Source organism: Alexandromys fortis, unplaced genomic scaffold (assembly GCF_014885135.2).
Source record: "Alexandromys fortis isolate MF-2015 unplaced genomic scaffold, M_Fortis_MF-2015_v1.1 scaffold_5, whole genome shotgun sequence".
NCBI classification, from domain to species: Eukaryota; Metazoa; Chordata; class Mammalia; order Rodentia; family Cricetidae; genus Alexandromys; species Alexandromys fortis.
Genome location: NW_026067924.1, coordinates 17,262,538 through 17,274,407, shown reverse-complemented (window position 1 = coordinate 17,274,407; position 11,870 = coordinate 17,262,538). Strand labels below are relative to the sequence as shown.

The window sequence follows — 11,870 nt, the reverse complement described above, 5'->3', positions numbered from 1 at the left end:
AGATGCCATGCTCAACTCTCCCAGGATGGACAGAGGCTAGAATCTTCCCAGTAAGCGCACCTTGGGGTGCTTACATGCATTATTAGAAATGGGCTAGTCCAGGTGCGAGAATTAGCCTGTAAGGGCTAGAGTTCATGGGCCAAGCAGTTCTTAAATGAACACAGTTTGTTGTGTTGTTATTTCGGGCATGAGCTAGCCAAGCGGCCGGGGTGTTGGGGACGCAGCCCCGCCGCCCCTATTTCAACAGTTATTGATGTGCATCTAGTTACAAGACCGACCACTCTGTGAATAGTGAATAGGAGGGCTCATCCTTGGAGAGGCTAGTTCTCCTCCCAGCAGGCAATAGCTGCCTATATTTCTTTGTCTACAGGTGAGACCCTCAAATTTTCCTTTCTTTCCATTTTTTACATGTCCACTGATAATGCCAACTGTTCTAGTCTCATTTAAACAGTCATTTCTAGGAAAGACTGTTTCGTAGCAGACTTCCTGGTATTCCAGCCCCTCTTTAGTAGTGTTTCCTGAGCCTTAGATGCAGTAACTTTAAGGAGATATAGATGTATCAGTTAGGCCTGGACTCCCCCATGATCTGCTGTTACCAAAATTAGTCATCTTAAGTCTGTCCTACCAACATTGGGCCCCCCCAGAGTCCATACCACTGACACCTGAACCTTGTTTTGTTTTTTTTTTGTTTGTTTGTTTTTTACTATGGCTTCTTTAAATACCGCATTTAAAATCTCTAAATGCCATTAGAAATCATTTTGATAGAAATCACCTTGGCTGAACAAAAGATGGAGTCAGGCAGGTGCATGCAGACCAGTCCTGTCTGTCACTGTGAGTTTTCCACTCCTGGAAAATTGTGGCCCCTCTCCATGGTCTTCACAGTGCAGTCACTCAGCCGCTCAGCTGCTCAGCTCTCTTCTGCAGCACACGCATCTCCAGCTCCTCCAGACACTCCCCTTAGGGTGTGACCTAGCACTGTTGAAGATACTTTGCTGTCATGAAACAAACGCTTTAAGACCCTTAGCACCCATTACTACCACTACTTAGTATCATTAAGAAAAGAAAAACACTTAACATATGCAATGTGGCTAAAGCAAATGCAGAAAGAAAAATAAAATAATTGTTTTTAGAGTTTCTAAAATTTCAATTTTCGTTTTCAGCAGCCTCACAGTAGCCCAGGCTATCCTCTCTTGGCCTCAGCAATACCCCTTTTTAAGCTTCCCAGTTTCTGGGATTGCAGGCATGCACCATGAGGGCTACATTTGTTATTTTTATTTCAGAATTTGTTTCCTCCACCAGTACCTTTTTCTGTGAAGATTTGCAGATTAAGATGAACTTTTTTTTAAAAAAAAATACTTTTTGTTAGGGCTGGAGAGATACCCCAGCAAGAGAGTACAGGCTGCTTTTGCAGAGGTCCTGGGTTCAGTTCCCAACGTGCAATCCCAGGTCTCACATGGTGGCTCCCAAGCTTCAGTCACTGTGGTTCCATGGGATGCCATGCCCTCTTCTCAGTCTGCAGATAGATGCGCATGCACACAAAACGCCCATGTACAAAACATTAGGAAATACATTTTTTAAAACACATTTTTTTTTGTTAAAATACTCAACAATGTTGGTGGCCAGAGGGTTTGCTCAACCACTTAAAGGTGCTTGTCAAGATGGAAGGAGAGAGCTGACCCCAGAGTTACCCTCTGATGGCTACACAGGTGCTATAGCATGGGCTCGCTCCCCACCCCTAATGACACACACACACACACACTGATTTAAAAAATTAATATATAAGAATTATTATTATTATTATTATTATTATTCAAAAATATGACTAAGATGACCCATGTCACCGCACATTTATTTTTCAAACTGAAGGTTTATTCATCAGCATTGCTGTGAGGCATATTCACAGGGGGTCCCCAGCATTACTTGGTAAATGTACTCTGATGTGCCTCACTTTCTGTTGACAGAAGTCTCTGTCCCACCTGGTCCTGCAAAGAAACACACAAAGGCAGATGTTTCCCTGTTCACGCAAGAGGCTTTCTAACGATGCTCAGGGATCTTAGCGAGTGAGCCTGCAACCAGGGACTTCAGTTTTATGGAAGCTGGGTATGCTTGTGTATTAAAGCATTTGGTGTCTAGATGACCTAGCCTTTCCCGTCAGCATCTTCACCTGGCGCAGAGGGAGCACAACTTAAATTTGGAATTTAGCTTAGTTCCTTCATGCTGTTGAGTAGCAGAACATGAGCGATGTTGTTGCTATCCTCTCTCTCTCTCTCTCTCTCTCTCTCATTTGTTTTGAGGCAGGGTCTCACGATGTGACTCAGGCTGACCTTGACTGGGTGACTCTCCTGTCTCAATACTAGGATTATAAATGTGCATAAATAAATAAATGAGGTTTTTTTTTTTTTAAAAAGGATCCAGGAGTCATGGTTTCACATTTGCCTTCATGTCATGATGTGTCACCACAATTGTTCACTGTGTTCAACCAAACTGTTGATGTCCTTCAGGAATGGCCATTCTATTACCACGTATGGCTTTGAGTACCAGGATATTACTAGTGTGTGTCCCTCCAAGGTAAGCTGTATCACTCAGGTTGAGGGAAGTCTTAATAACCACACGGTTACTTTGTGCCATTAGCTATTGGTAATATATTCATTTTCTAATTACTAACCAGGCGGTGGATAATTTAATCTAAAAAAATCACATTAACATCTTTTCCTTTGATGTGATTTTTTTGTGTTTGATAACTGTACATTGGAGTTCCTAGGAGAAGATTGTGAGAACTGAAATAGAGATGCTAATTCATCCTGATTATTGGGTTACTGGAATTGTGACTCAATGCCTGCAGCATCTGCCTATCATGAGCAATTTCCAGTTTGACACCCAACATTTCAAGAAAAAATTTACAAGGACATTAGTGAATTGTCAACACCTAGGCTTGGGGTTTCCATTGATGGGATTATTCTGAATTTGATGCTCAGCCTGACTGAAGACTAGAACACACGGTAAGCTAGAGAGTGGACTTTACTAGACAGAAAGATTGGGATGCAGGGCAAGGACAAAGGAGTACCAGCCAATTCGCCTGGCATCTCTGGAACTGATGGGGTTTCAGCTAAATCCTTGCAGCTAAGTCTTCATGGGATAAACTTGGTTTGAGACAATTCCTAAAAATAGCTTCCAGCCACAAACCATCAGGGGACAACTTTCTAGACACCTGGGAGGATAAATACTGTCCCTGAGGAGGTTTGTAATCTGGATGTCACCTATACTGCAAGCAGGAAGAGAGAGATTTAAACATAAGCACTGATTAGGGATGAACCACAGAGGTCTCGAATGCTTCAGAAAACATTTTATTGGAAACAATATGTCTAGTTCTGAAGTTGAGGAGTCCCAGGTTGGGTGAGAGGACCCTGCCCTTCAGGCGATAAAATGCACCATCACTAGCTGGACCACCGAAGATCAGACCGGAAGGAACACTTGTAGAATCAGAGACGAGTTTGGCTGGGATCCTGCCAGGAGGGAGACAGACACCTTCTTTCTGTGTGAGTCCAATTGCTCCCACTCTCCCACAGATCGGCCACGGAAGGGCCCACGAGATGAAGACCGAATCAAAAAGGCATTTGAACATACAACACGTTTGTATCAGGAGACAAAAATTTTAGGAAGAAGGACCTAGACTGTCTCACCATCCTCCACAACTATTCCTGCACCTTCAGGCTGGAAATAGAAGGAATCAGAATGGCCAAGGAGACTCTTCCTCCAGACACAGAGTCCAACCAAGCTATTTCCATAGCCTTTAATGAATTTGAGTGGTTCAATATGGTTGTGTTGTTGATGGAATTTTATTTATTTATTTATTTATTTTGAGACAAGGTCTTTTGTAGCTCAGACAGGCCTGGAATTCACGTTTCTATTGTCTGTTTGCTGAGTGCAGACATTATAGGTGAGTGATACACCCAGCCAAATCTATAACTGGGGTCTCTGGATCTAGATGTTTTCTTTTCTTTTGTTCTTCAACTCATATATCTTACAAGGAAAAATCCCTGCCACTTCCCAGGCATAAATCCACTTTGTGCAGGGGAGTTTAGGACTTAGGCAGTTTAGGGGTGACTTGGGCAGGCAGAGTCCATTTAAGTAGAGTGTGTTAAGAAGACGGATATTTTTCAGAGCAGCTCTCTAGGAGAGGAGTAAGTAGCATGGCCTTCCTACATGGTTTTGAACTGCTTCAGGTATGCCACGATATCAGCCTTGACAGTGCTGACAGGAGCAAGGTGGGACCAGCGCATGACAGGGACCCCATTGGGTCCCACCAGGAACTTCTCGAAGTTCCAGCGGATGTCATGCATTTTCACTGGCTCCCAGGAGATGTGCTTGTTTGTGCTCACAACCTCTGAGGGGTGAGGACAGGAGTGCTGCAGCGGAGAAGCAGAGAAAAGAAAACACATGATTTCTGTTCTGGATGGTCCAGGCTTTCGCCACACACTGGCAAGCCCCTCCCCGTGAGTCTCAAACATCTTAGCCTCCTGTGGTTCCTGCAAACCCCCACAGGCTCTTCTAGTCACCAACAAGCCAGTCACCAAGAACGCTGATGACACCATAGCCTAAATGTATGCCCTCGTTCTTTCTCTCACAGTCATATTGCATAGGTTAAGATGTATTGCTTTTCAAACTTTCATTTCTTCTTGTTTTCTGAAACAGGGTCTCATACAGCCCATTTNGGGGGATGTTTCAAGGCAGGGTTTTTCTATGTAGGTTTGGTGCCTGTTCTGGGACTCGATCTGTAGCCCAGGCTGGCCTCAAACTCACATCGATCCTCATGACTCTACCTCCCAAATGCTGGTGTCAGATATAAGATTGTGCGGCTCATTTTCCTTTTTTTTTTTTTTTTTTGGTGCAAAGTGAGTGACTTGGACTAGAATATTCTTTCCAAGGTCTAGGGTTCTATGAACTTGTGGAATTTCAAAAAATACCTTTGGGGAACAGTTTAGAGCTACTTTAAGACTTTATCAAAGAAGAAAAAAAGACTAAACCACATTTTGTCACTTAATTAAAAAAAAAACATAAGAATATCTCACATTGGTCCATGACCTTCAAATAGAGGGCAATCATAAAAATGATATGGGTGGAACTTATGGAGCCACCCCTGCTCTGTTTCATCAGTCCATGGGGAGCCATACAGTTGTAGAGCTCTGAGTTCTTTATGTCGTTACTATGTAGCCTATCCTATAGGTGGCAGACAGCCATCAAAACATGCCTTGAATGAATGAGGGAATGCACATCAGTGAGCAATGGGCCAAGTAAAAGCTGCCACTGCACACAGCTGTTTATTCCTCCCCAAACCGGAGTCCTACACACGGAAAGACTAGCAGGCGATTTCATCCAGAAAGACCAACCCACTTCCAGGAATGAACCCTTGGGTCTGTTTCTACCATAACCAACAGATGGAAATTTTAAGTCCCCATGGGAAGCTAGCAAGATTGGGAGTGATCCATATTCTAGCAATTCGCTCACCTTCAGGAAGGTGAAGATTTTCTGTTCTTTTTCACCGTTTACGTCGCCTTTCGCAAAAAGCTGGAAATTCGGTATATATCCTCCTCCTGGACGAACATACCTGCAACGAGTCAAAGGGTGAAGGTGAAGGTTATGACAGGACATCGAGATGCAGACAGAGGAAGGGCAGAAAGGGCCCGGGATTTGGTGGGGTGGTGGTGCGATGCTGTCGGATTCCCCTCAGTATGCTATGAATTTGTTTTGTTGCCATTGCTTAATTAAAAAGCTGCTTTTGGCCAATGGCTTAACAGAATATAATCAGGCTGAAAAAGATATATATAGAGAGAGTAGGCGGAGTCAGAGAGAAGCCATGTAGCCGCCGCTGAAGAAGACAGACACCCAGAACTTTACCGTAAACCACGAGCCTCGTGGTGATGCATGAATTAATAAAATGGGTTAATTTAAGATATAAGAACTAGCTAGAAATACGCTTCAGCTATTGGTCAAGCAGTGATTTAATTAATACGGTTTCTGTGTAACTATTTCAGGTCTGGGCCACCGGGAATGAACAAGCAGCTTCGGCTAACAGTGGCATGCAGGCGACAAAAGCCTGTTTTGCATTTTGGTCTCTGGTTGACTTCGTATTTCTGATTTCTAGTCTATCTCTGCTCCTTTCGCTGCTTCTCTCTCAGGAGTAGCTGATCTCCAATTTCTCCACCATCCATCCAGGTCTCCGTCGGGAGTGAAGAGAGGCTCCATGGACCCCATCAGATTCTCATCAATTACAATCTGCTTGCAGGTGTCCCTGAACCTATGAATTACCACCCTCCCAGGAGGCTTGGAGGCCCTAAGGGGCCTGTGAGACAGAGAAGGTGACAAGGTGTTGTGGGAACTCCTTTATTATAATCGACAACAGTCTGGCCCCCACAACAAGGCCTCTGATGAACTTCAGGCAGGTACTTACTTGAGCCCAGGAAGAATCTCTGTATTTTCTCCTGGTTCTTGCTTTCCAAACTGGTTGCAGGGAAAGCCCAACACAACCAAACCGAATGGCTTCAAGTCCTTCTGGAGTGCACTGAGTTCTGTGGTTAGAAAAAGGACAAATGATGGCCTGACCTGGAGACCCCACATCAAGGAAGGATCTATTGAGTCTGCTTCTACTATAACCAACATGTGGAAATTTATATAGCCCAGGCTGATCCCATGGGTTGGTCATTTTACAGAGAAGGAAACAGAAGGAGAAAACTATCTGATCAGAGAGGCTGAAAGTCGTGACTTAAGTTAGACGTGCAGTCTGAGCCCCATAGTTATGGTCCAACATTTCTCAAGCTCACAATCATACACAGTCCTTTTTAAACAGGGATTCCCAGGTTTCCTTTCCAATTCTTTTCCTCTGAGATGGAGCCTGCCCACGTTTGTTACTTAAAAGTCTGACACCATCTAAACAAAGCCAGCCAGAAACACTACAGCTCATCGTCTAGCCCTCCTTGTTGGGGAATTGGTAGAATGGGCCATTCTTTCCCTAAAAGAACAGGCACAGATGAGAACTGAGACTCTCTCCTAGGTACAGGCTAGCTCATGCTGAGCAGGTTCTCTCCTGAGTACAGGCTAGCTCATGCTGAGCAGGTTCTCTCCTGAGTACAGGCTAGCTCATGCTGAGCAGGTGCAGACAATCTTGACAGGTAGCAGGAGCCGAGAGTTTCCAGCTGAACTTCCTGATACTCAGCAACCGCCCCGGGAGTCAAAGATAAGTTCTACCTCTAAAGACAGTCCTCAGAGTTGACTCAAAACACGTACTTCGGTGCTCCTGTCCACCGCCATGAAGAGTTCCAACTGCCTGCTTTTATTAACTGTTTAGTCCCTTGACAAATACAAGTCAGTCACACTAGGATACAGCTTGGCCAACTGGCATCTCTCAAAGGCCCCTTTTAAAGTTAAGAGATTGCCTCCCTATTTCCACCACTTTCCTCTCTTCCTTCCCATCCCTCTTGTCTTTACCAGGAAATCCCTCCTCTCTCCAAGAAAGAGACAAAAAATTAGGAAGCCTGCCTTCAGCCCTTCAGCGGCTCTTCCCAGGATTATTTATTTGTTATATGTTTAGTGGAAATTAAATAAGTAGATTTCTTTTTTCTCTTTGAGATATGGTCACCCTATTAGCCCAGGCTAATCTCAAACTCTGAGCTTCCTTCCTCAGCCTTTGGAGTATAGGAACCACAGCTATGCATTGCACGCCACGTTGTAAGTCATTTTTAAGGTCCCTATAAACTGGTAAGATGAATTTTTGTTTGATTAAAAAAATGAGGAGTTGGACTGACTTCAAAAGGACTTTATTAATTTAGAAGTCATCAAATAATGTTTACAATATTGACAACGGGGGTGTCAGAAGAAAGAATGTCTTCCACAAACATGACAGTATTCTCAGAGGGGTAAGAAGGAAAATGGTTTTCACTCTAAGACTTTTTGTTCCTTTGACTTTTGATCCTTATGGATACATTACTTCTGCAAAGCAGGCTGCACACCATAATACTTCACAAGAAGGCCTTATTAGCTCAGGGAGCCGGCAGCCTCCTCCACCAAGCTCTACTCTGGTCATGTGCTAAACCAGGTATAAAGCTCCTGTGCCCCTCTCATGTTCATTGTAAAGCTCCCTAGAACAGTCTCAAAAAACATGGTTGTTCCCTCCCGTCTTTGCCAAGGACTCTTCTGGAACTTTCTGAGAAGTATCAAATCACTGATACATATTGGTTCCAATGGCAATCTCAAAGCAGACCCCCATCCTACCCAAGGAAAGGGCCAGCAGTTTTGTTTTCTCCTGTGAAGACTTCTGTAAAGAGCTGAATGGTGTTCCAGACTTTGCAGATCACAAGCTCTCCGTCCCTAGTAGCCACAGAACAGAACTACTGACCTCTACCTTAGGATGTGACAGCAGCCATAGGTGAGGATGTGCTGTGCTCCAATAAAGCCCATACAAAAACAAACAAACAAACAAATAAATAAATAAATAAATAAACAAACTGCCTAGGTTGATGTGTGGGCCATCACATGCCAATTTAAGACATCAGAGAATGAAGCAAATTACCATGACACATAGAATTGGAATAGAATTCCCAAGAATACAGGCAGCTGGAAATTTTTGTCACAAGGTCACATGGCTCTGAATTCTTACCAGGGTACTGAATTGTCAGACCGCAGTAGGTAGCCACGTTGACAAAGAGGACGTGCTTGCCTGCATACTGCTTGAACTGAATGCGGTCCTTCCCATTGAGAGAGAGAGTCTCGTAGTCATAGATGGTGCCTTTCACGTCTTTGTAGCAATTCATCTGGAAGAGTTGTGAAAGCTTTGTTATGATTGACAACAGCACCCCCTGTCTGTTTGATCGGTCAAAACACGCATGAACAATGAAGGTGCTAACCAGGATGCAGAAACAAACAGGGATTGTGTAAGGGATTAGAAGATGGAACATACAATCGTTGCTTTTTGTGGAGAAAGAAGTGGCCAAAGGGTTGTCTGTCACTCATCTCTTCCCCTGGCATGGCAGGAGACCAGGCCATGTGTGGCTGAATCAGACTGAAAGGAACTAGAGGGCAAATGGCAGCAAAGAGAAAAGAACCCTGGCGTTTGTGAGGACTGTGGACAGCCATGGATTAAAGGCACGCTGCCTGCTTGCTCTCCGAGAGGGCCAGATTTTCTTTGCTTCAACGCTTCAAGATGACCTAGTTATTTCTCTTTCTCTGGGTCTTCTGATTTCTCAATCCGCTCAAGAGCGTGATAGAACGGGGAGATCTCTAGCCTGGAATAATATCTACCATTCGGAGTGTCTGTGAATCTTGGAAGCTCTCATTCCCGGGCCTCAGAGCTCCTCTCCCCAACAGTAAAAGAGAACAAAGAAGTTCCCAGGTGTGTCATTCTAGAATCGAGTGCAGTTTTCATGATAAATTTCTCTTACTGTCGCTTTCTTACTCCTATGGTTGTCTTATGTCCACACTGTGAAAACAAACTGTGGTAATGTGTCAAGAAAGGATGTGAGCCCTAAAGCCTATCTCGGATCGAGACAGGCTAACCTGTCACATCTGAAGACGTGTGAGCGGATTGCAAGAGAGCAGAAATAAGTTCTATGTGGAGTTCTCATTGCATGTCCTCATGTTAAATTTCTCTATAAGGCAGGTCTTATGTTTTATTTCTGTCTCTGCCTTGCCTGGGCCCCTGCAGTGCAAAGGTGTATGAATGGATGCTCACCAGCACAGCCAGGTCCACCCACAGTGCTAGGGAGGCATATATATTCCACATATATATGCTCCATATATATATGGAGTATAAAAAAATCATGAAGAGAAAGCTACATGCCATTGACCGAGAAAGCACCGCTGAGATGGCTAGAAAAAGATCCAAACTGGCTTTCCTTATCAGACAGTGAAGATGGACTTAGACAGACATCCTGGAAATGCAGTGCTGGGAAGGGTGTAATCAGCACCATCTGCTCCCACCCAGAGAAGGAATAATGCAAAACAAAGCAACAGTTCCAACCCTGTACAATTGGTGACCCCCTCACTAGCACCTGAGGTTGGAGGTCCTCCTCTTATGGGAAAGGCACTTTCTCTATGTAAGCTTTTGAGCCTTTCTTTAAATACACACAAACATGCACACACACACACACACACACACACACACGCTTACACGCATGCATATACCAGCAATACTCAGAACATATAAAAAGCACTCATTTTCACCTTCCTGGTGCCTGCTTCCAAGTCACACTATTTTGGGGAAGCAGATAGGGAGTTACAGCAATGAAAGTCATATTGAGTACTACAGTACAGTATCTTAGAAAGACAGGACTTGAAGATTCATTTTAGTCCATCTTACCTATTTGGGAGAGGAGGATTTGAGGCATGGTCTGATCTTATCTAGGCCAGGTTGGCCTTCACAAGCTTGGCAATTCTCCTGCTTCAGCTCTTTGAGTGTTAGGTTCAGAGATGAGCCACCATGCCCAGCTATTCCAGTTTATTTTTGCCTCCAAAATTATATTTATTTGTTTAATGTGCATGTGTATATGTGTGTAAATGTGTGTGTATTTATATGTAGGAACCTGCAGAGGTGAGAAGAAGTAGAAGCAGTTGTGAGCTACCATGTAGGTTCTGGGAATTGAACCCTGGTCTTCTGTAAGAGCAGCAAGCACTCTTAATGGCTGAGTCATCTCACCAGCTCCTCCAGTTTATTCTGGATGATTATTCTGCTCTTCCAAATGTTTTTTGAGTCTGGATATTAGGTCCCCATGCCCTCAGACCAGGCTTTATTAAACATTGAGTCTCCACGTCTAATGAGGCAGCTCGGGTTACATAGGAACCATATCTTTCCAGAGCTGCCTTTTATAGAACAAATTATCTGCATAGTAATTTTTGATCTCTCACCCTAGCTGTATAATATAACCCACAAATTAGGAATGGGTAGAATTTGTACCCCAGAAGTTATATCTCACTGTGTGAATGAATATTTGATTGCTGTTAGTGTCCCCTCTCATATATTGCTATCCTCCCGTGGACTGCCCTTTCTACCTCCACACAGACAGAAATTGTTAAGGTTGTTGATCTCCATATTGAGAGTAGAGCTAAGACTCGATTCTCAGACACCTAGTGCTGGTGCTCCAAAGCTCCAAATGGAATTGCTTTAGGACTCTGGCTGTTGTTTCTCCCCATGTGTTCCTTTAGTCTTAAAAATCCACATGCGTTTTTTTGTTTTGTTTTGTTTTTCAGAAAGAAACCCTTCCTTTATCCATAATTCTCCTCCAAACCCCAGTTACCACCTACTGGATGACCACGGTAGTTCTGCCCTCTTCTAATGGGTCTGGTAGGGGGCATCCACTTGGAGAAGTAGTGGAGAAAGGACCATTGCTAGGGAACCCTTTCTTCCTTATCCATATGCAACTCAACAACATATATTTACAAAAGTGAAGAGAAGAAAGGTTTGGAGTGACCACCAGGAGAAGAAGACAGGCATGAGACTCTGAGAAGAAGGACGGAAGAGCGAGCTCTCAGAGCAGAGCCTAAGAGCGACCATGTTCCACTCTGCTGCGCTCTTTACGGCCCTTACTTACCTTCATCTTTTCCGGCTTGGAAAAGGTCTGCACATAGCTGGCTAGAAGAAGCGGGACAAGACAGAAGACTCTTAATTGCATAGTCATGACTAGTACTGTAGATCGCTGGTCTGAGAGCCTGGGGTCTTTGTATCTCCCAGTTTTTTGATACTTTGACAAAGACCAGCCCACACCTGTTGAGACCAATCAAAGGGCAGCAAGTATTCCTGTTCAGCAAGCCCGGAGAATTTAAGTCATATCCTTGCCTACACACGCCCCCATGATCACTTAGAGTTCAATAGTGTGGTGAGGACC

The 11,870-nt window shown here is 44.0% G+C and overlaps 1 protein-coding gene across 1 annotated transcript; it reads right to left on the bottom strand.

Annotated features, from left to right (window-relative positions):
- Positions 1 to 4,199: 4,199 nt before the first annotated feature.
- On the bottom strand, positions 4,200 to 11,663 carry Gpx5 (glutathione peroxidase 5). The gene is made up of 5 exons (XM_050142530.1): positions 11,577 to 11,663; positions 8,651 to 8,804; positions 6,449 to 6,566; positions 5,506 to 5,605; positions 4,200 to 4,406 (listed from the first exon to the last, which is right to left on the bottom strand). Exons 1-5 carry the CDS (start codon positions 11,661 to 11,663, stop codon positions 4,200 to 4,202), a joined length of 666 nt encoding a protein of 221 aa, XP_049998487.1.
- Positions 11,664 to 11,870: the final 207 nt, after the last annotated feature.